This window comes from Hyperolius riggenbachi, chromosome 5 (genome assembly GCF_040937935.1).
Source record: "Hyperolius riggenbachi isolate aHypRig1 chromosome 5, aHypRig1.pri, whole genome shotgun sequence".
NCBI classification, from domain to species: domain Eukaryota; kingdom Metazoa; phylum Chordata; class Amphibia; order Anura; family Hyperoliidae; genus Hyperolius; species Hyperolius riggenbachi.
Window position 1 is genome coordinate 338,046,252 of NC_090650.1, and position 22,975 is coordinate 338,069,226.

General features: G+C 41.1%; 1 protein-coding gene across 9 annotated transcripts in view; it reads left to right on the forward strand.

Annotated features, from left to right (window-relative positions):
* SNTG1 (syntrophin gamma 1) overlaps positions 1-22,975 on the forward strand; it is a 781,246-nt gene that overhangs the window by 522,098 nt on the left and 236,173 nt on the right. For all 9 annotated transcript variants that reach the window (XM_068237377.1, XM_068237369.1, XM_068237370.1 and 6 more), the window contains one exon: positions 21,416-21,550. In XM_068237377.1, the coding sequence (XP_068093478.1) occupies positions 21,416-21,550 (135 nt within the window). The remainder of the gene's footprint in view (positions 1-21,415; positions 21,551-22,975) is intronic.

Consider the following 22,975-nt stretch of genomic DNA (forward strand, 5'->3'; position numbering starts at 1 on the left):
CCGTAGGAGTGGCCCTCCTGTAAAAATGACTGCAAGAGCAAAGGGCAGAATGCTAATGTGGTGAATAAGAATCCTATAGTGTTAGCTAAAGACTTACAAATGTCTCTAGCATATGCTAACATCCATGTTAACGAATCTACGATATGTAAACCACTAAACAAGAATGGAGTTCCTGGTACCACAGAGGATGCCACTACTGACCACATAAAAAAAAAAAAACATTGCTGCACGTTTAACGTTTGCAAAATAGCACCTTGATGTTCCACAGCAGTACTGGTAAAATATTCTGTGGACAGATGAAACCAAAGTTTAGTTGTTTGGAAGAAACACACAACAGTATGTGTGGAGAAAGAGGCACAGCACACCAACATCAAATCCTCATCCCAGCTGTGAAGTATGGTGGTGGGCGCATCATGGTTTGGGGCTGCTTTGCTGCATCAGGGCCTGGACGGATTGCTATCATTGAGGGAAAAATGAATTCCCAAGTTTATCAAGACATTTTGCAGGAGAACTTAAGGCCATCGTTCCACCAGCTAAAGCTCAGCAGAAGATGTGGGTTGCAACAGGACAACGACCCAAAGCATAGAATTAAATCAACAGAATGGCTTAAACAGAAGAAAATACGCCTTCTGGAGTGGCCCAGTCCGAATCCTGAGCTCAACCTGATTGAGATGCTGTGACATGACCTCAAGAAAGCAATTTGCACCAGACATCCCAGGAATATTGCTGAACTGAAACAGGTCTGTAAAGAGGAATGGCCAAAAATTACTCCTGACTGTTGTGCACATCTGATCTGCATTTATAGGAATCATTTGGTTGAAGTTAATGCTGAGGTTCAACCAGCTATTAAATCAAAGGGTTCACATACCTTTTCCACCTGCACTGTGGATGTTTACATGGTGTGTTCAGTAAAAACATGGAAACATTTAATTATTTGTGTGATATTAGTTTAGGCATACTGTGATCGTCTATTGTTGTGACTTAGATGAAGATCAGATCACATTTTATGACCAGTTTGTGCAGAAATATTTGTGAATATTGCTATTGATAACACTTGTGTATTTGTCATCAGTTGGTGTAAAAATCAACAAAAAATTGGCAAATGAAACTTTAAATGTGCCTTAAATATTTATAATAGTGACTTATATTGAGTTTTCATAGTAACCAATATTCCATTTACATTGGCTGGATATCTGGTTAAATCAAATACGCAGTGTATTGCAAATTCTGATTCTCAAGAAAACTCAATAAACCATTAATGCTGTCTGGACGTGATTGTCACATCCAGGTGGCTGTTGTGGTGCTGCTGTGTGCCTCTGCGCGCTCCCGCATGCGCACGTGTTGTCCCCCGTTAGCCCGGAGATCATTGAATGGGAACATAGTTGCCCATTCATTGATCTAAGTCCCCGGTAGAAAGACTGACTGCTTCTTATCAGAAACGCCGTCTTTCTGATAAAAGAAAAGTTTCCCATCCTCCTTAAGCTTCCTGGAAGCAAGTACGTTCACTTCCAGGGCTAAAAAAAATGTTTTGACTGTGGCCATCTTGTTGCCAAATACTAAAACTACATCTACATACATTTTTCAATGAAATAAACACACCTTATTACATTTATGTTACAAAATTAACGGTTTACCTCCCGCACCAAAAATTACCTAAATACATTTTTTTATGAAAAAAAAATGACAATAAAAAAACAAAAAAAAACAAATAGTTAGCTAACGGTCTGAACATTTTTAATATGCATGTGAAGATGGTATATTACAAACATTTTTTAAATTATACGCTTGTAAATAGTGATGGATGCAAAACTGAAAAAATGCACCTTTATTTCCAAATAAAATATTGGCAGCATACATTGTGATAGGGACATAATTTAAATGGTGTAATAACCGGGACAAATTGGCAAATAAAATACATTGATTTTAATTATAGTAGCATGTATTATTTAAAGCTATAATGGCTGAAAACTGAGAATAAATGATTTTTTTCCCATTTTTTTCTTAATATTCCTCTGAAAATGCATTTAGAAAAAAATAATTCTTAGCAAAATGTACCACCCAAAGAAAGCCTAATTGGTGTCGGAAAAAACAATATATAGATCAATTCATTGTGATAATTAGTGATAAAGTTATTGGCGAATGAATGGGAGGTGAGACTTGCTCTGATGCATTCGGTGAAAAATACCCACGGGCTGAAATTGTTAATTACTAACAGCCAATCATAAGTGATAAATCCATACTACTGTATGTGCAGTAAGTGTGCAGCTTGTACACACATAGGAGTACTGCAGCATGCAGAGTTTGGGAATTAAACCCCTTAGATTTACAACTCACTAGCCTAGAGGATTTGTGTGCTAGTATAGAGTGGGGAGGAGTAACAATGCTAGCACACAGAACAGGATGGTTTCCGGCGGGGTTAGCAGAAGAACAATGCGCTCATGATCAATTGGGCATCACTGACAATCTGGCATACCAGATCTTTGGATGATGTTGGGGTTGCTGTACACATCAAAGATTCTCCTCCGAGGCAGTCCTTATCGGCTGTTCTAGCTTACGTTATTCAGCGTATGTGCTGGGGTAGTTTTATGTGAAAATGCATCCAGCACATTTCTACTTTTAGCTTTCAAACCATGAAATGCATACAGGTATCAGAGCAAAGGCTAATATTGTAAACATCAGCCAGTCAGTACTTATTTTGCACCTGAGTACTCAAAATAAGTTGTCCCTAGCTAACCGAACTTGGATATTAGTTTACTTACCTACTTTTTAGTACTTCATTAGCTGGATGCTAAAAGGGTATCTTGTAGAAACAATGAGAAAACATCCTCTGAGAGGAAACTTATGAGAAAAAATGTCTATTGAATTAAGCCTTAGATTTAAAAATAAATAAGTTAAAGAGGAACTTTAGCCTAAACAAACATACTGTCCTTAAGTTACATTAGTTATGTTAATTAAAATAGATAGGTAATATAATATAATTAACCGGTTCAGCACCGCAGTGCCGAAAATCTCATGCATCCGAGCAATGTTCAACTCCCATTCATTCACCTATAACTTTATTGCTACTTATCACAATTAATTGATCTATATCTTGTTTTTTCCGCCACTAATTAGGCTTTCTTTGGGTAGTACATTTTGCTTAGAATTATTTTTTTTTCTAAATCCATTTTAACAGGAAGATTCAGAAAGAAATGAAAAAAATTCATTATTTCTCAGTTTTTGGCCATTATAGTTTGAAATTAATATACGCTACCGTAATTAAAACTCATGTATTTTATTTGCCCATCTGTCCCGGTTATTACACCATTTAAACGATGTCCCTATCACAATTTATGGTGCCGATATTTCATTTAGAAATAAAGGTGCATTTTTTCAATTTGCGTCCATCACTATTTATAAGCTTATAATTTTAAATAATATAATAACATACTCTCTTGACATGCATATTTAAAAAGTTCAGACCCTTGGGTAACTATTTATGTTGTTTTTGTTTTGTTTTAATTGTATTTTATTTATTTATTTATAAAAAATGTATGTGGGTAATTTTTGTTGTGGGAGGGAAACTGCTAATTTTAAATGTAAAGGAATATAATTGTTTGTTTAAAAATGTATGTGGGGGCAGTTTACTATTTCGCCACAAGATGGCCACAGTGAGAAAAGTCCTGGATGCGAACGATCTCGCATCCAGGAACTAAAATGCAGAGGAGAAGTTTCCTGGGGGCAGAAATACCGCGCTCTCTGGATAGAAAGCGTCGGTTTTTCTGCGGGGAAGTTAGATCGGTGAATGGGAATTATATTCCCATTCACTGATCGGGGGGCTAACGGCGGGCGGCAGGAGCGTGGGCGGGAGCGCACCCGATCGCCCGCACCATGCGGCGAGAGCAGCAGTGCCTATCTGGACGAGGAAGCTTGTCCAGATAGGCCAAACTGGTTATTAGGTAATCCTTAGCAGTGTTGTATAAAAAAACCATGGGATTATTGTCACTAGATTAAAGCCAGATAGGAACCCAGTCATGTTTTGTGGATGTGCATTAGACACCTTAAATAAGGAATTTGATAGAGGTTACATTTTACATGTACCGTAATTAAAACCCATGTATTTTATTTGCCCATCTGTCCCGGTTATTACACTGTGTAAACGATGTCCCTATCACAATTTATGGTGCCGATATTTCATTTAGAAATAAAGGTGCATTTTTTCAATTTGCGTCCATCACTATTTATAAGCTTATAATTTTAAATAATATAATAACATACTCTTGAGTGCATATTTAAAAAGTTTAGTCCCTTGGGTAACTATTTATGTTGTTTTTCTTTTGTTTTTTATTGTATTTTTTTATTTTTTAATAAAAAATGTATGTGGGTAATTTTTGTTGTGGGAGGGAAACTGCTTATTTTAAATGTAAAATATTAGAATTGTTTAATTTAAAATGTATGTTGGTGCAGTTTACTATTTGGCCACAAGATGGCCGTAGTGAAAAAAGTCCTGGATGCAAACGATCTCGCATTCAGGAACTTAAAAGCAGGGGAGATGTTTCCTGGGGGCAGAAATACTGCACTCTCTGGATAGAAAGCATTGGTATTTCTGCGGGGAAGTTAGATCGGTGAATGGGAATTATATTCTCATTCACTGATCGGGGGGCTAGCGGTGGGCGGCGGGTGCACGCCCGATCGCACGTACCATGGGGCGGGAGCAGCAGTGCCTATCTGGACGAGGAAGCTCGTCCAGATAGGCCAAACTGGTTAAAAGAACAGGTAAATGTTTGATTTCATGAGGGCAGCCATCTTTTTGGTTGAAAGGAGGTGACAGGGAGCATGAGACACAGTTCCAAATGTATATAACGGGGGAGGTAAATTGGGGAGTGTGGAACATAGATAGTATAATAGTGCATCACCTACCCGATCTGGGAATAAGTCCTGAACCTGCTTTGTATATACAAAAATAACTGGTTCTTAGGGACTCAACGGTGTATGCAAAATTGAAAAACTTTTATTGGTAGACATATATAACTGCAGGGACATTCTATACAAAAACAACAGAGCTAAAAAGCAACATCGCTGTTGTCATTAAAAACCAGCTGCCACACATGCCACACTAACGCTCACTACCAATCACACAATTCAAATTGGGGTACCCCACTAGCAACCCGGACCAGTCCAGCTGTGAGAAAGGACACAACAAGTAATGGAGGGGACTCGGGGTATTATGTTGCATGTCCAGAAAGATTGAAATAGACGTAAGTCTCATTTAAAGAACCGGCATGCCTAAATATAAATTCTCCATGTACACTCCCAACTCACGACCTCTAAACGGTCTCCAGTGGTGGTCGTCACCAGGAATTTTCACCTGGCTATGTTGCTCCAGCCGCACAGGTAGGCTGTGAAAGTTGTAATCCAATGGGGGCCCCCTTTGATGTGGGAGATGCGCTAGCAGCCACACACTGCTGCCAAATGGAGAACTCGCGTTAGTGCGATACTGAGACCGCACATGATCCGGTTAGTCCTTGCCGAGTAAAGCTCACCAACAAAGTCCGCTCACAAGTGCAGCCGTGTATGCCCCGGGCCCACTCCAGGTGTCAGAACACTTCGGCACTAGACGCCGGATACCACGCGCTTCCACAAACCTCTTAGCGCGTTATCACCGGACAGGTAGGAGGTCAGTGGGCTGGATGGCAACAGCCAATCACCAATTCCAATCACCAGTTCCAACTGTCCTGTGTGCTGATCAACCCTCCCAGTTGCTAGGCAATGTAAACAACATAGGAAATCCCATCATGCTTGCACAGCATCAGGGGAAAAAAGCCTGGGCAGTTTTCTGTGATGGGTGGAGCTTAGCTAAAAATGCAGCTAAAAATGATGCTTTGGTAAGAAAAATAAAGTTCTGATGCTGTGAAACTGTTAAAGAAACACCAAGCCTTTTCAGTTCTGCCGAGTATATTTTTAGTCCGGAGGTTTACTTTAACTCTAAGCACTGATTTCTCAACCTGCAATTAGCTTAAATAAAGTTGTAAAAAGGTTTCACCATTACTTTGCATTTGTCGTTACTTTTGCACAAGAATAAGTAGTATAATCACATGTTTTAAAATTTTCAATTTTCAAATCAATTCCACGCCCACTGCATCTCTAAAAAAACATTTAAAAGTCACCTCAATTTCGCCTTCCCAATTGACTACAATGTATATCACTGAGATTTCTGTGTTTTTGTAGAATTTCACAGATTCCACAGAAGTTCAGGCAAAGCAGAATTGGGCAATTCCACTCACCGCTAGTGATTAGATTAACAGCATGCTTGCAGCTTACGCTTAAGTGTACAATTTATTTTATAGCACTAGCAAAAAGTCTAATATGTTCAAATTCCAATTACTTGGCATTCTGCCTGTTAGAAAAAAAGTTGTTTCCAGTTACTTTGCTGCGTCTGACATTTATGTGAAATCCCTATTATGGCAAATAAAATAGCACATAAATAATATATTGGAGATGCTGCTCTAATTCTGTCTTCAATAAATGTTGTTGATATTTACACAGCACAGTGTTGACAGTAATTTCACAATTTATAGTTGCATTATATAACCATTGTGACTTTCCTGGTGTTTAAAATTCCAAAAAGTGTCTTTAAAAAATTCATAGCTTCAGCCCAATCACAAATCTGTTCTATCTTTGGAAATAGCGGCCATGTAAAGATTTAATTACCTTATTAGTTTGGGCTCCTGCAATTGAATTATCAAGGAGGAGGACGTAGAGTTTGTGTGATGATTTATAGGTTGAGTGCTCTTCTAAAATGTCATTGTCTGCAATTACAAAGGGCAGACATAAGAAAGGATTGTATAAAATAATGAGTATTTTCTCTTCAACAATAGTCCGTTTCTATACAACTAAACTTTGTTTAAGAGATAACTTAAATATCCCTTTCTACTTTCACTTGTAAAGCAGAATATTGATAAATGAAACTCTTCCTGAGTAGAGTTGGGCCGAACGGTTCGCCGGCGAACCTGGTTCGCGCGAACCTAGGTGGTTCGCGTGCGGGTACCGCACGCAAACTTTATTGCGGAAAAGTTCGCCCCATTGCGGTTCGCCCCATAATGCACTGAGGGTCAACTTTGACCCTCTACATCACAGTCAGCAGGCCCAGTGTAGCCAATTAGGCTACACTAGCCCCTGGAGCCCCACCCCCCCTTATATAGGCAGGCAGCGGCGGCCGTGGCCACTCGTGTGCCTGCATTAGTTAGAGTAGGGCGAGCTACTGCAGTCTCTCATAGGGAAAGATTAGTTAGCCTTAGCTTGTCCCTGGCTGCATACCTGTTCATTGATCCTGCCACTGCATACCTGTTCATTGATCCTGCCACTGCATACCTGTTCATTGATCCTGCCACTGCATACCTGTTCATTGATCCTGCCACTGCATACCTGTTCAGTGATCCTGCCACTGCATACCTGTTCATTGATCCTGCCACTGCATACCTGTTCATTGATCCTGCCACTGCATACCTGTTCATTGATCCTGCCACTGCATACCTGTTCATTGATCCTGCCACTGCATACCTGTTCATTGATCCTGCCACTGCATACCTGTTCATTGATCCTGCCACTGCATACCTGTTCATTGATCCTGCCACTGCATACCTGTTCATTGATCCTGCCACTGCATACCTGTTCATTGATCCTGCCACTGCATACCTGTTCATTGATCCTGCCACTGCATACCTGTTCAGTGATCCTGCCACTGCATACCTGTTCATTGATCCTGCCACTGCATACCTGTTCTGTGAACCCACCACTGCATACCTGTTCTGTTCAGTGGACCCGCCACTGTATACCTGTTTAGTGAACCCGCCACTGCATACCTGTTCATTGATCCTGCCACTGCATACCTGTTCATTGATCCTGCCACTGCATACCTGTTCATTGATCCTGCCACTGCATACCTGTTCATTGATCCTGCCACTGCATACCTGTTCATTGATCCTGCCACTGCATACCTGTTCAGTGATCCTGCCACTGCATACCTGTTCATTGATCCTGCCACTGCATACCTGTTCTGTGAACCCACCACTGCATACCTGTTCTGTTCAGTGGACCCGCCACTGTATACCTGTTTAGTGAACCCGCCACTGCATACCTGTTCTGTTCAGTGGACCCGCCACTGTATACCTGTTCAGTGGACCCGCCACTGCATACCTGTTCTGTTCAGTGAACCCGCCACTGCATACCTGTTCTGTTCAGTGGAGTTTGGTGTGTCAGTGTGAAGCAGTACCTTAATTACACTCCCTGATTGATGTATACACATGCAAGATGTTTTAAAGCACTTTAGGCCTGTCATTTAGCATTCAATGTGATTTCTGCCCTTAAAACGCTGCTTTGCGTCAAATCCAGATTTTTCCCGGTGACTTTTGGCGTGTATCCCACTCCGCCATGCCCCCCTCCAGGTGTTAGACCCCTTGAAACATCTTTTCCATCACTTTTGTGGCCAGCATAATTTTTTTTTTTTTTCAAAGTTCGCATCCCCATTGAAGTCTATTGCGGTTCGCGAACTTTAACGCGAACCGAACCTTCCGCGAAAGTTCGCGAACCCGGTTCGCGAACCTAAAATCGGAGGTTCGGCCCAACTCTATTCCTGAGTAGTTCTATGAGAAATTGGTCATTTTTGTCAAGATCTTCAGGAACGAGAAAAAAAATTAATGGAAACCAGAAGCTGGAAGAAAAGTGAATAGAAGTCAATGAGGGGTGGCAAAAAAGGTTGTGGATTGTATAAGATTTAGGAACTGGACCTGTCTGTGAGCTTAAAATAAAAGGTGGTGGGCGTGGTAACAAAAAATAAGACTAAAGAGTACAAGCGAATGGAAGAAAGGTTATATATGATTAAATCACAATTGTAATATAAGATGAGCAAGTTTAAAAGGTCATATTTTCTTGGGTTGAAATGCAATGTCCTTACTCAGTAACAAGTGCCTCTGCAAATTAGAGCTTGTTTCTGGAGAAGTAAACTGCATGAGTAAGCTTGACAAATCCCCAAAGTGAGATGCTTTGATGCTCATTAAAATTGCTTGCCCTATCCCACATTAGAAATGAGCCATTAGATTTTAAACTTATTTAGATTGTGTGGGTGTCACAGTATAGGTAGCCAGCTATAGGTGCCGCGGTATAGGAAGCCAGGTATCGTTACCACCAGTATACAGTATGTGCTGTGCAGGAAGTGACGATTACTCATCGCGCCTCCATCCAGTGGTGATCGCACATCTTACTCTGCCGTACAGCTCTGTCTACTGTTCACAGTACCGGGATGCGACTTGACAGTATTTTATTGTTTATTTTTTTTTGCATCAGAGAATGCAAATAATGGAAAAAAAAAACAGAAATCGGAAATTGGAAAATCTGAATCTTGTGATTGGTCTAAAATTACTATGGAAATCTGTTTTTTGCTGAAAAATTCTGCATTCTCTGATTAGTCCAATGCTTCTGAGTTTTGTGATTGGGCTAAAATCACCTAGTTGTGGTAAATCGTATTTCTGCAGAATTCCAATTTTTTTTTTCCGATTTCCGAATCTGATTGGAAATGCGGCAGTTTTATTCCACTGAATCTGAATGAGCATGGCATTGTTTTATTAGAGTATGAAGATGGCAGCCTCAGTATTAATTCTTCTTCAGGTAACAGTACAGGAAGGGAAGCTGGAGTCTTGGACAAGTCCAAGGACTTTGCAGAGCTCTAATGAGATTACATGGCAGGGATTTGGGGTTCCAAAAAAAGTGTTTATATTGTATTTTTCAAATATGCCTTATTTTTTTATGCATATTTAAGAGAGCATAGGAGAAAACCTTACCTAGGTACATTTAGACCACTTAGACCTTATGCCTAGACACGCTTAGACCAGTTCACAAATACAGTATTTTGCTAGCTGCTGTGGCTAATGGCAATGTTACTAGTTTTCAATTTTGGCCCTGTCGGGTGTCTTTTAGTAATAGGCCATATACTGTAAATACACTGTTAACTGTAAGCAATAGACATAAACTACATTTAATGAAATTGCCGTATCTAATGTAGGACTTTATTAATGGAGGGTGACAATGTGTCTTTCCTAAAAGAAGTATAATTGCCCCTTTAATGGAGCCGTTTCCTCCACACTACAGTCCTTGAGCATTTTCTGTTAAAATAGTATGGAATCACATCGCTGCAGGTCACAAGCTGCCAGCTGTGACAATGTGAAGCTGCAAACTTTGGTTAAATGTCCATGTCAGTTTCTTGTGGCCGAAGACAAGTTACTTTATTTCCAATTGCCTGGGGCACAAACTCTCATATTATTCTACAGCAGCAAACGTAGGAGGATTTAAAGCACAGCCTGCAAAGATAACTATAATTATTACATATCATATCCTTTATTGTATGCAGCATATCTTTGTCTTAGAGCTATATAGTATGAGTACGGTAATGAAATCATAGTTACATAGTTATTTGGGTTGAAAAAAGACATACGTCCATCGAGTTCAACCAGAGAACAAAGTACAACACCAGCCTGCTCCCTCACATATCCCTGTTGATCCATGTTAGCTTCCAGTTTGTAGTCGTAGCCATTGAGAGCCAGTAGTTGGGTTAGAGGTAAGGTTAAAAAAAAAAAAGCCGAAATCCTATTTTCAAAAAACTCATTAAATTTATACGTTTTAAAACAAAATATGAATGTTTGTAAAAAATATATTGGATTATTGGGAACATGAAAATACATTTTTCCTTTCCCAGTTGACTTCAATGCATGTTCACGAGGGTGGGAAAAAAAATCCAAGGAACATTTTTCACCAAGTTTTGCAAACTTTTTAATGATGTGTATATAGCCCTATTCAGTGAATACTAGGTATTGAATACTTTCCAAGTTAAAATATGGTGCATTGTGTATATTTGCATCTTTTAGTGCCAATACATTTCCAAAGACTTGCATCCAAGGCAAGTAGGTAGCCATGTTTGGTAAACTCCTAAACAGTACTTAATGAGGACTGATGGGGGTGGGGGGGGGGGTCACGGGGTTAAATACATACCTGTCCTGACGTCTTCAGGGCAGAGGTGACACTCCAGCCCCTCCTCACTCGTGCATTGGTGGCCATGTTTCCGAAGACTGTCAAAGCTCTTCAGAAACCTCCACCTTTGTGGATGGGGCCTTCACCCAGCTTGGCAGCCAACAATCAGGCTGGATAGTGTAATGGTTAAGGGCTCTGCCTCTGATGTAGGAGTCCTGGGTTCAAATCCTGGCTCTTCCGACTCGGTAAGCCAGCACCTATTCAGTAAGGAGTTCATTGGGCAAGTCTCCCTAACACTGCTACTGCCTACTGAGTGCGCTCTAGTGGCTGCCTCGCAAGCGCTTTGAGTCCGACAGGAGAAAGGCGCTATACAAAAAAAGGAATTATTATTATTATTATTATATGCAGAGCTGGGGGGAGGGGGGGCAGGCTGCAACTACGCAGGTGGGCATGGCCAGAGCCTTGGCACCCAGAACAGATATTTAATCCTGTGACTTAGCCCCATCCCTCCTCATTGTACAATGTTGCTACATCTTTGTGGTTAGGACCATACAGGTAAAGAATATGTTTAGGTAAGCTTTCATACAACATAGACCTGATAAGGTTATACAATCTACATTTAGAGTGTTTTCTATGAAGCCATTCCACCCTCCCTGCAACATTTGGAAAAATGGGGGTTCAGAGTTGTGTGTCAGATGCCTCTTCATTGCTATATAACGTGAGACACAGCCCCCCCATCCCACTTGACTATAAGCCAGATAATTCATTAGTGACAGACTGACTTATTGTCATGTGAGTGGGCAGGAGGCACAATATTGGTGAAACTATGCACCCACGTAGCCTTCTAACTAGGAATGGTGGAAACTGGTTAACGCCACTTTACTGAAACCTCTGAAGACTTTCCAGCTGGAGGCCTTGCTGGAAATGACTGCCAATTAGAGACTTTGTTTATCTATGAATGCTTACCCCATAACACAGTACTAGAAAGGAGTTACTTTGGAATAGGCAATTTTCACTATTAGAACCTACTTAAAGCGGAATATAACCCTGCATTTCAACTTTGCTCTAAAACATTTTTTACAGTATATTATATGCAACCAGCATTTTTTGTTTTACTAGACCATCATTGGAAGGGTTACACAGGGCTTTAAAGTCCCTAGAGATTTCTGCAGACGCATCCGAACTTCAGTTAGATACTTTTTGTTTACAAATATGTATCTTTTAAGTGTTTATTGTGACTCACCTCTCTCACTGAGAAGGAGCTTGGAGGACAGCCAAAGAGTGTGTAACTGTTTATCAATAGGTACATCTAACTAAATAGAATGTAACTATCTGAACGTCTGCACGGAACTTAAAACCTCTGTGTTTAACCCTTCCAATGCTGGTCTAGTAAAAAAAAAAATGCTTTTTGCATATAATATGCTGTAAATAATGTTTTAGAGCAAAGTTGAAATGCAGGGTTATATTCCGCTTTAAGGGCACATATTATGTTTTACTAGTTGATGTATAGAGCTAATAACCAGCTGATGACTCCAGTGAATACCTGGATACAGAAATAGGGTGTGATGTCCCGTGGAGATAAAGGTTTGGTGGATGTGGAAAGGCAACCTTAAGCTAGTATACCTATGAAAGCTAAAACCCAGATCTGGAGGACTGTCCTTCATCAGATCGCCCCTCACAGGTCAATGGATCTTTAAGCAGGTAATTCCCCAGTTTCAAGCCCTCAGCTACAGAAGATGTATCCCAGAAAAACAGGGCAGACAGGACTGAGACACTAGAAGAAGGGGTACTACCAACCAACAGGCAGAGGAATACCAAAGGCGACAGCAAGGAGGAGACAAGAAAACAAAGAAAAATTCAGAAAATTCAAAACCTGTAATCAGCCAGAAACCCTGGATGTAATGATAACATTATGGGTATAGCTTTTACATTGTTAACATTAGCTCTTAGAGTTTTGTTGTGGTCTGAAACCGGTTTATGAGAGGGGGTATAGGTGCACTTGAGGTTTTAAAATGCACTTTCTAATCTGGTTCTGTTGCTCACTATCAATGTACCTCTGACCAGAGGATCAGCTATTTATTTCAAGTGTACATTATAGCATATCATATATCACTGCAGGTAGGCCCATATGTGGATAAGCCAACCCCACCTCATACTTTTGGCTTTAGACCAAATGCAGTAACCTGCCAGCTCACCCGATGTCTGACCTGAGTGTGTTCCTGCTACAGAGTATGTATTGTAAGTGTGCCAGTAATTATAACTACCACTCCATTCTCCAGCTCCAGTCCTTGCATCACCCCTGCAGTTTCGTAACTGTTAGGGATCATGTTATACCACCTTCTGCCTGCTGGCGGCAGTAGAGACTCTGGCTGCTTTAGACTTCCACTGTCCACCTGCATGTGGCACTATCTGTAATTTGGTTCCCTGGACTTTTGTGTTTCACCAGCAGGTGGCCTTTAAAGAGAACCCGAGGTGTGTTTAAAGAATGTTATCTGCATACAGAGGCTGGATCTGCCTATACAGCCCAGCCTCTGTTGCTATCCCAAACCCCACTAAGGTCCCCCTGCACTCTGCAATCCCTCATAAATCACAGCCATGCTGTAAGGCTGTGTTTACATCTGTAGTGTCAGTCTCAGCTGCTCCCCCGCCTCCTGCATAGCTCCGGTCCCTGCCCCCGTCCCTTCCCTCCAATCAGCAGGGAGGGAAGGGATGCAGGCGGGGACTGGAGTTCTGCAGGAGGCGGGGAGAGCAGCAGACTGACACTATAGAGATAAACACAGCCAGCTCTGACAAGCTGTTTGTCAGCAACGTGGCTGTGATTTATGAGGGATTGCAGAGTGCAGGGGGATCTTAAGGGGGTTTGGGATAGCAACAGAGGCTGGGCTGTATAGGCAGATCCAGCCTCTGTATGCAGATAATATTCTTCTAACACACCTCGGGTTCTCTTTAAGAGACCTGCAGTTCCTTGTCTAGCCTGCAGGTGGTTCAGGAGCATCTTCTGCAGGATTACACCACCAGCTGCATCCTGTTACTGATTGCATTGACTATTTAATGACTGCCTTTCTCCTGCTAGTTGCCAGAAATGTATTTGCCGCCACCTGATACTCTCTTAAAAGGTGTATGCGCTCAATACGGCTCACGAATAGCGATGGTTTGAACCTCCGATTTTCGGTTCGTGAACCTCGAACGCGAATCTCCACAAAAAAAGTTTGTTTCATGCAAGCTTTTTGAACCGCAAACTTCGAAAACTAGAAACCTTTATGCTGCCCGCAAAAGTGATGGAAAAGATGTTTCAAGGGGTTTAACATCTGAGTTTTTGCATGGATGAATGGGATACATGCCAAAAGTCCCAGTGAAAAATCTGGATTTGATGCACAGCATGGTTTTAAGGGCAGAGATCACATTGCATGCTAAATTGGAGCCCTACAGTGCTTTAAAACATCTTGCATGTGTATACATCAATCAGTGTACTTAGTGTACTGGTTCACACTGACAGACCAAACTCGCGGTGTAACGCACCGCAAACAGCTGTTTGTGTAGTGATGGCTGTGCTGGACTGGTGCGCACCATGATGAGAGTGCAGGTGATGGCGTCTTTCCAGCCCATATGGAGGTAGCTGAATGACAAAACAGTGACTGTCCAGCTGATTTAATTTGGTCTGTCCACAATGAAGCAACAACCTTATTATCTTGGGTGTGCATCCCCCCCCCTCCCCGAGACACTCATATAGCCGTCAGTCATTGTTTCATTGACATGTGCATGCCTTTTGTTTTGTTGTTGCAGCTGCAGTGCAGCCAGAAAAATTAGGCAGGCATGTACACGCACCAGAAAAATTAATATAGTGGCCGCTGCTAGCAGCGGCCTTAAAAATTCAGGAATCCGCCTGGAGTCCTGGACCCTGTTGGTGGTGGCGGAGAAGGCCATCAAGCGGCCTGCAGGCAGAGATGCTGTGTGGAGAGCGACTTAGTGTTAGGGCAGGCAGTCACACGGCAATCAGACAGCCCTGACCGTGCTTTGCAGACCACGTGGTCAGATGGACCCTTGACTCAATGCTGTGTGCCAGAGATGACACCACTTGCCTTTCAACATCACAGTACAGTTTGGGTATCACCTTTTTTTAGAAGTAATTGCGGCCTGGTATCTTTCACTGCGGTGTGTGGTTTTGCTTTTGTGTGCTGCTTTTCCTCAGGTGGTCATCCCATTGCAGTTTGTGCTTTGTCATTTGCCTTCGTATGGTAGTTGTCCCTACACGGTTCTTGGTCTTTCCACTGCTCAATTTTTGGTGGCAGAGAGTACAGATGGCATTGCTCTCATCTGAGGCAGACACACAAAGAAATTTACACACCGCTGAGTCCTGGGGTGATGGCACTTTGGTGGCGGCCGACTGAGTGTGTTACGTGGGTGCCAGAATCAGAGCATGAGGAGGAAGATATGTCACGATTCCATGAGGAAGATGAGGTGTTCTGTGTTAAATAGTCAACTTTGTCCTAACAATCTTGGGGGTTGACAGCACACGCCTTCTGAACACTGTACTTTGGTCCAGGGCCGCACAAAATCACAACAGCACGACCTCGAACAGACCTGCCGGGTGGCCTGCTTCTGCCTGTTTTGCCCATATTGGGGGGGATGAAGTGAAAGGTATGCACTGCCTACTAATACAATGTGCAGTCACACAGGTGCAGTGACTGGTATCAATACAATGTGCAGCTGTCACACCCACAGGTACCATGAACAGATGCAGCGACTGGTGGTATATAAAACTGCGTGCGCTCACGTAGGTAGGTAGGTGCACTGAACAGGTGGGTATGCAGTGATTGGTATTACAAATGTGCAGCTGTCACACACACACAGGTACCATGAACAGATGCAGCGACTGGTGGTATATAAAACTGTGTGCGCTCACGTAGGTAGGTAGGTGCACTGAACAGGTGGGTATGCAGTGATTGGTATTACAAATGTGCAGCTGTCACACACACACAGGTACCGTGAACAGGTGCAGCGACTGGTAGTATATAAAACTGCGTGCGCTCACGTAGGTAGGTGCACTGAACAGGTGGATATGCAGTGATTGGTATTACAAATGTGCAGCTGTCACACGCACAGGTAGTCACTGAATGTGCTGGGCTTGCAGTGGCACAGTAGGAATTACCAAGGGGCCAAGGTCCAGCAGCTGCAACTGACTGACAGGGCTGTATATGCAACACAAGTGTCTGTGGGACACACACAAAAAAAGATCACAAGAACAACATTAGCTCTCAAAAGAGGAGTGCTTTTTAGCAATAAGTGTCAGCAAGAAGGAGCAACCTAACAAGCCTAACACAAGAGCCTAACTAAGCTTTCCCTATGTCAGCAGGTTTTCACCCTTCTCTATTTACTGCAGCCACACGAGTGAGTGAAAAGGCTGATGCTGCCTGCGTTTTATAAGGTTGGGGGGAGGGGGCTCCAGAAGGGAGTGAAGCCTGATTGTCTACTGCTGACTGTGATGTATAGGGTCAAAGTTGACACTAATGATGTAGTATAGGGGGTGGGTTGAACTCGCATATAGTTTGCGGTTCACCGCGAACACAAACCACCGAAGTTCACGCGAATAAGTTCGCGGTCGAACCGTTCGGGCCATATCTACTCAGAAATATTCCAATATAACAGTTCCAGTCCCGTATATAATCCCAAACTCCACTGTAGCTTTAATGCACCTCAGAGAACCCTGAAAAGAAAAAAATTGCCATAATAGTGTAGTATGCCTTAAGCAGTATGCATCTCCACCTTCATATCAGAGGCATTTACATGTAACACCCGATAGGGCTTAAAAAATGTGATATAACGCTCACGTTTCCATGAACGAAAACAGCTTATCAAATCATTCCAGCGTCCTGGAAGTAGACATCATACACCTCTGTGTGCCATCCGGGGCTCCGCGGAGCTTGGGACGGCACACAGAGGTGTATGATGTCTACTTCTAGGATGCTGGAATGATTTGATAAGCTGTTTTTATTCATGGAAATTTAGTGTGATCAAATTTTTAAACCCTATTAAAGTAATTTATTGCACTGTGGAGGCGTATGTTTAGTTTTTACGGGGGATACATCTATTGCTGTGGAGTGGAGCAAGGAAGTGGCTTTTTCCCTATATGATCATATGCGAGTTTGCTGTTTATCACTGAGCAGCCACAGGATCTGGAAAACTGCCTATCAGCTGTCAGTGAGGATGAACAGATGACCATGAGGACTGATCATGGATTATTACATATGCTTTAAGGCTGTTTGTAATCGAGCAGCATATCAATCTGGTGAGTGCTTGGCATTACTATCGGGTGTTACATGTAAATCCCTCTGATATGGAGGTGGAGGTGCATACTGATTAAGGCATACTGCACTATTATGGCAATTTTTTTTCTTTTCATGTTTCTCTGAGGTGCATTAAAGCTACCGTGGAGTTTGGGATTATATACTGGACTGGGAACTGTTACATTGGAATATTCTTGAGAGAGCCGTATTGAGCGCATACACCTTTTAAAAGTTAGGATCGCCTCCTACCTTTATTTTTAAATCTGTTGGTCGTTACAGGCTGCGACCAACGGATTTAAAAATACAGGTAGGAGGCGATCCTAACTTTGCATCTATAAGCATTTCAGCCATCAGGTTCCCCATCAGGTCCAGCGAGGCACGGACACCTGTGATTGGTTAGATAACGCTGTGCGTATGATTGGCTGTCTGCTAATCATGTTTGCTATACAAAGAGTGTTCACATGTATTGCTTTGTATTACCATGCAGTTAAGCGAAGTTGAGAAAGAGGCAATACTGCTTCAAAACGTTGCAATTACTGGCTGCCATGTTATCCTATGAATAAAAGAGCATAACTACAAATTGGATGGTGCCAGTCATTCTTCTTATTTACTGCTATGGATCTGGAGTGCTGTCAGATCAGACCAAAGGCACATCTGAAGCCAATACCGAGCGGTGCCCCACTACCCTTCACTACAATAATTATGTATACATGATTTAGTCATTGTTTGCATATTATAACATTTTTCCTCTCCCTGATTTACATTCTGACATTTATCACATGATGACATTTTTACTGCTGGCAGGTGATGTCACTGGAAGGAGGAGATGTTTGCTTTTTTTGGCAGTTGGAAACAGCTGTTATTTCCCACAATGCAACAAGGCTCCCACAGTGTGATGTCAGGACCTCAGTGCTGTGAGGCGCTGGCATCACACTGTGGGAGGATTTCACCACAAAATCAACCATACCTGATGACCCGTTTGAGAAAAGGAATAGATTTCTCATGAGAAAGGGGGCATCAGCTACTGATTGGGATGAAATTCAATTCTTGGTTTCTTTTTAACATGATTTTCCTGTAAATCTGGTCAATGAGATGCTATAAATTCCTATTCCTATAAATTCCTGTATGGAAGTGTAATGCAAATTGTGCAGCTTGGAACTGGGCCAATAAGAATCAGCAAGATGTGAGTTTACAATAAACCTGCATGCAGTTTAGAATTAACTTCTCACTTAAAATCGTTATTTACAAGCTTGTGTACCGGTTTTCTAAAGGTTAAAAAACAGTAGTGTTAAAAAAAGTATATATGGATCATTTAGTGTGTACTGTATTCATGACAACTATTTGTCAACAATTTTTAGGACAAGTTAAAAATATGCTTTAAGTGACGTCTTCTGTATTTCCACACATACACAATCATACCGGTGTTGTAAAAGCAAAAATAACTGACCCAGATTCACAGCGGTGCAGCACCATAATCATCTATTCTCTATTGTTTGGCAGAAGTGGAAGTTATACATTCATTAGTTCACATCTGAGACCGCTCATCTTAGGTTAAAGATGTGTTGAATTTCGGTTCCCAGATTCCGGTAGTATGACAAGTCTGTGTGTTTGAAATGTCTCTAGCAGTGTTGAGATCAGTTGCTATGTATACAGTGTATAGATATATATGTATAACACATATTAATTTTGAATGTGTAGGGATCCCAGAGACACCGATCTTCAAAATAGGTTACATGTGTAAACAAAAATAAAATCTATTGGTTGAATAGATACGACTGTGAGCTCTGGGCTGAATCATAATTGTAAATCAGAGCAGGCTGATAAATTCCCCATGTACAGACCAGTCTTATATGCTAAACATTATGCTTAACGGTTTCAGGATTCTGGTTGTCTTGAAAATCCCAGTATGATTTTGCAATTATAAATAATTTGAGCTAGCTTGGGGTTCAAATCTCAGCTCTTCTTATTCAGTAAGCCAGTAAGGAGTCCTTGGGCAAGACTTCATAACATTGCAAGGTACCTACTGAGTTCACCCCTGTTGATCAGAAAAGTTCCACCTTCCGATATAAGCTTATTACAGATCACTGTTATAACACTGGTGTGCATCCCTCAGAAAATTAGTAGTTTTAATTGGCAATTGATAAGGCTTGCAAAGCTTATTCCTTCATTCTCATGTCTTTGGTTAATCCTGGGATTTTAGGTAGGCACGTGAAAACACTATCCTTGATTCGTTAGACTTGTCATAGGAAAAATAAATGTAATTAAGAATTCAGTGGGCTGTTTTTTCAACACCACAATTGCAATACGCTGAAAGATCTCATTCAATTCTCTTTTTATGCTTTATTACCTGCCCTAAGAGATATTGCATGTTGAAAGATCAAATGAGAGCTGCTTATAGATATGAAAGGACAGTTGCCCAATTTAGAGATTTTCAGTAGACCACTGTGTAAAGCCTTTTGGCAGAAGAAAACCTTTGCGAATGCTATTAGAGCTTAGCTAAAGTTGCAACTGTGAAAAGATTTACCGTAATGTTTTTTCTATGTGATCATAACAGTGTACAGTGCAATTACAAATACCAGTATATAGTATTATAGGCTTCCATCCAAACTAGCCCCATTAAAACCTTAGCTACTCGAGAAGAAAAGGGTGGTGGATAAACAGTACCTCCAGTTATAAATCACCTTTATTTTACAAACCACGATATCTGCAAAAAAACAAAAAAAACATTTAAAGACTTGTATAAGACCCCTTCCATATGTATGCATTTGAGATACACACACATTACAGTGTAATGCTTCAGACTTCACCATAAAATGATTATAAATAAAGTACAAAATATGTTATGTAAATCGGTACCCAATATAAATCCAAAGAACATGTGCATTATGAAACAACACACAGGTATCCATGTAAAAATAATGATCAGTGCTTGGGGGGGCAGGTGTTGCTGTTATTTGAATAACGCAAAGGATTTGCAAGTGAGGGCTTAACATAAAGCATTTGCATCATGCTATTGCTTTTGCATTCTAATGTTAACCTTTCCCTCTACCCTATCCCCTTACACTTACCCTCTCTACCTACATCTAACACTAACCAACTCCTTACCTACATCTAACACTAACCTTCACACTATCCTTGACTAACACTAACCACTCCCCACCTACTCTTAAAACTATGCCTGAGTGCTGTGCCTATATTTCTCTATCGCAGCTAATATAGCAGATACTGTTATTTGGCTATATAGGGCAACTATGATCTGGACTTTGGATATTGAGTAGCTGACCTATGGCATCTGTTTTAACCCCCCGTTTCTTGATAGCCATGAGTTCAGCTATGGGGTTGCTGTCCTCTAGACAGACTGTTTACTTGTTACAACCACAAGCCTCGAGTTTGGCATTGTGATAGCTGAATTTTGGTTCCTCCGGCACCCAAATTACACACTTGAACACAGTTATCAATTGCAGTCTATGGTGCCGCCTACATTTATGATAAAGACTGATGCCCTTTTTAGGCATCTTATACTGGATGAGTGCAATGAACAACAATAACCAAGAAGTGCATACTACACTGGGTCTGACATAAAGTCCAATAACTTCCTAGGTCCTCCGTCGGATGGAAGGGTATCAGGAGAAACCCTTAAAAATGCCACACATGTATTGCTGGATTCAGGGGCATATCTGGGTTATATAGCGTTGATGGCAAACACTGATCAACAAATTAAATAGGCAGGTGCATCAAGATAAAATATTTAAAGTCAAGTGTGCTCAATATACATAAACAAACGAAGTAGCCACGTTCCTCAGATAACAGAATTAATCTGATGAGAGGTCTGAGTGATAGAGAGGCACAGAGGCAGGCATAGCACCCATGGAGCTGTGATGCCCATCGCAAGAGTCATGCCTGCACCCCTCTAGATATGTCACTATCAGGATTGGATACCTACTTCTTCAGGAGCTGGAGTGACAATGAACCGGATTGGTGGCACAGCACATGTCATGTAGCACTTTCCTTTGATTACACTTTCATACTCAAACTGAACCCCTGCAGAAAAGTAGCATCTCTAAAGTGTAAAAATAAAAATAAGGAAATGTGTTTGTTTTCAATACTTTTGTCTGTTTTTGTTTTTTTGTAAGGCAAAGACTGGAATTTGTTTGCTGCAAGATGGTAATCAAGAACCTTTCAAAGTTCGACTCCACTTAGCCAAAGACATATTGATGATTCAGGAACAGGATGTTATCTGTGTATCTGGTGAACCTTTCTACTCTGGTGTAAGTAAAAGAATCTGAAATCCGCACAAAGTCACAAAACATTATTATTATTAATATTATTATTATTAATAATAATTCCCCAATATATAGCACCACTATCTTCTTTTATGTTGTACAGATTATCAAGCAAACCTGAGTATATACAAATACAGACATTGGTGCATAACACAGAGCTGTTAGACAAAGTAATTGTGACAATCGAAATCAGACACTCAGAGGCGTAAAGGATAACTGAATTGAAAGGAATATGGAGGCTGCCATATTTATTTACTTTCAAGCAATACCAGTTGCCTGGCTATCCTGTTGATCCTCTGCCTCTGATACTTTTAGCCATAGACCCTAAACAAGCATGCAGCAGAACATGTGTTTTTGACATTCTTGTCAGAGCTGACTAGATTAGCAGCAAGCTTATTTCTGGTTTTGTTCAGAGAATACTGCAGCCAAATAGATTAGCAGGACTACCAGGCAACTGGTATTGTTTAAGAGGAAATAAATATGGGAGCCTCCACATTCTTCTCAATACAGTTGTAATAAAGGGGCATGTCCTAGATTACATTTTCTATACCTGAAAAGGTTAGTTTTAGGAGCTTTAGGCCAGTTTTACACATGGAGTTTGCAGTGTGATGCAGTCTGCTGGTGTGTAAAGGGCCTAAAGGCGTCAAGGACTGTACTGTGACTATTTTTTTATTGTAGCAGAGTATTGTACTGTGTTAGCCATCAGTAAAAGCAAGACGTTTGGAATCGGGATGATACCATTTATTGGCTAACTTAAAAGAAAAAGAGTAAGCTTCTGGCTAATGTGTCTTCTTCAGACTCAAAATTTAAATACTGAAAAGAAGTTAGAACACACAGCTTATATAAATTAAACATCAGAAAGAGGTACATAGATTGTTTTGCAATTATACATACATGTCATTCAGATGCCATAAGTACAACAGAACATCCAAAGGGGGTCTTGAAAGGATGTTTGCTAATTTATGATAAAGACCCTTTGTTTACTGAATCCTCACATAACTGAGACTCAGACAGGCATGGGGGATTGCAAATTCAGAGTTCAAAAGTTGACTTACAAGCAGAATGTATACACTATACACTATTTGTTTAGGCTGAAAATAAATAATGCCATTAACCTCATGCCAGCATCAAAATTGGCAACCTTGTTCAAACACTTTTTTCTCTATTAGGCATTCTTTCTGTAACTTAAAGCGACCATTTAGCACTGTAACCAGAAGGTCATTTGACATTTGCTTATGTGAACAGAAAAGTGCAGGAACTGGGAGATCAGTTTTATTATTGTTAATAATGTATGTTGAAACGTTTACGTAGAGTTTGTCCGGTTTCTCCAATTTCTTCCACATAAATACTGTTGGGGCATTTTGCACACATGATCAGATGTACCAGATTAGTAGACACATGAAAATATGC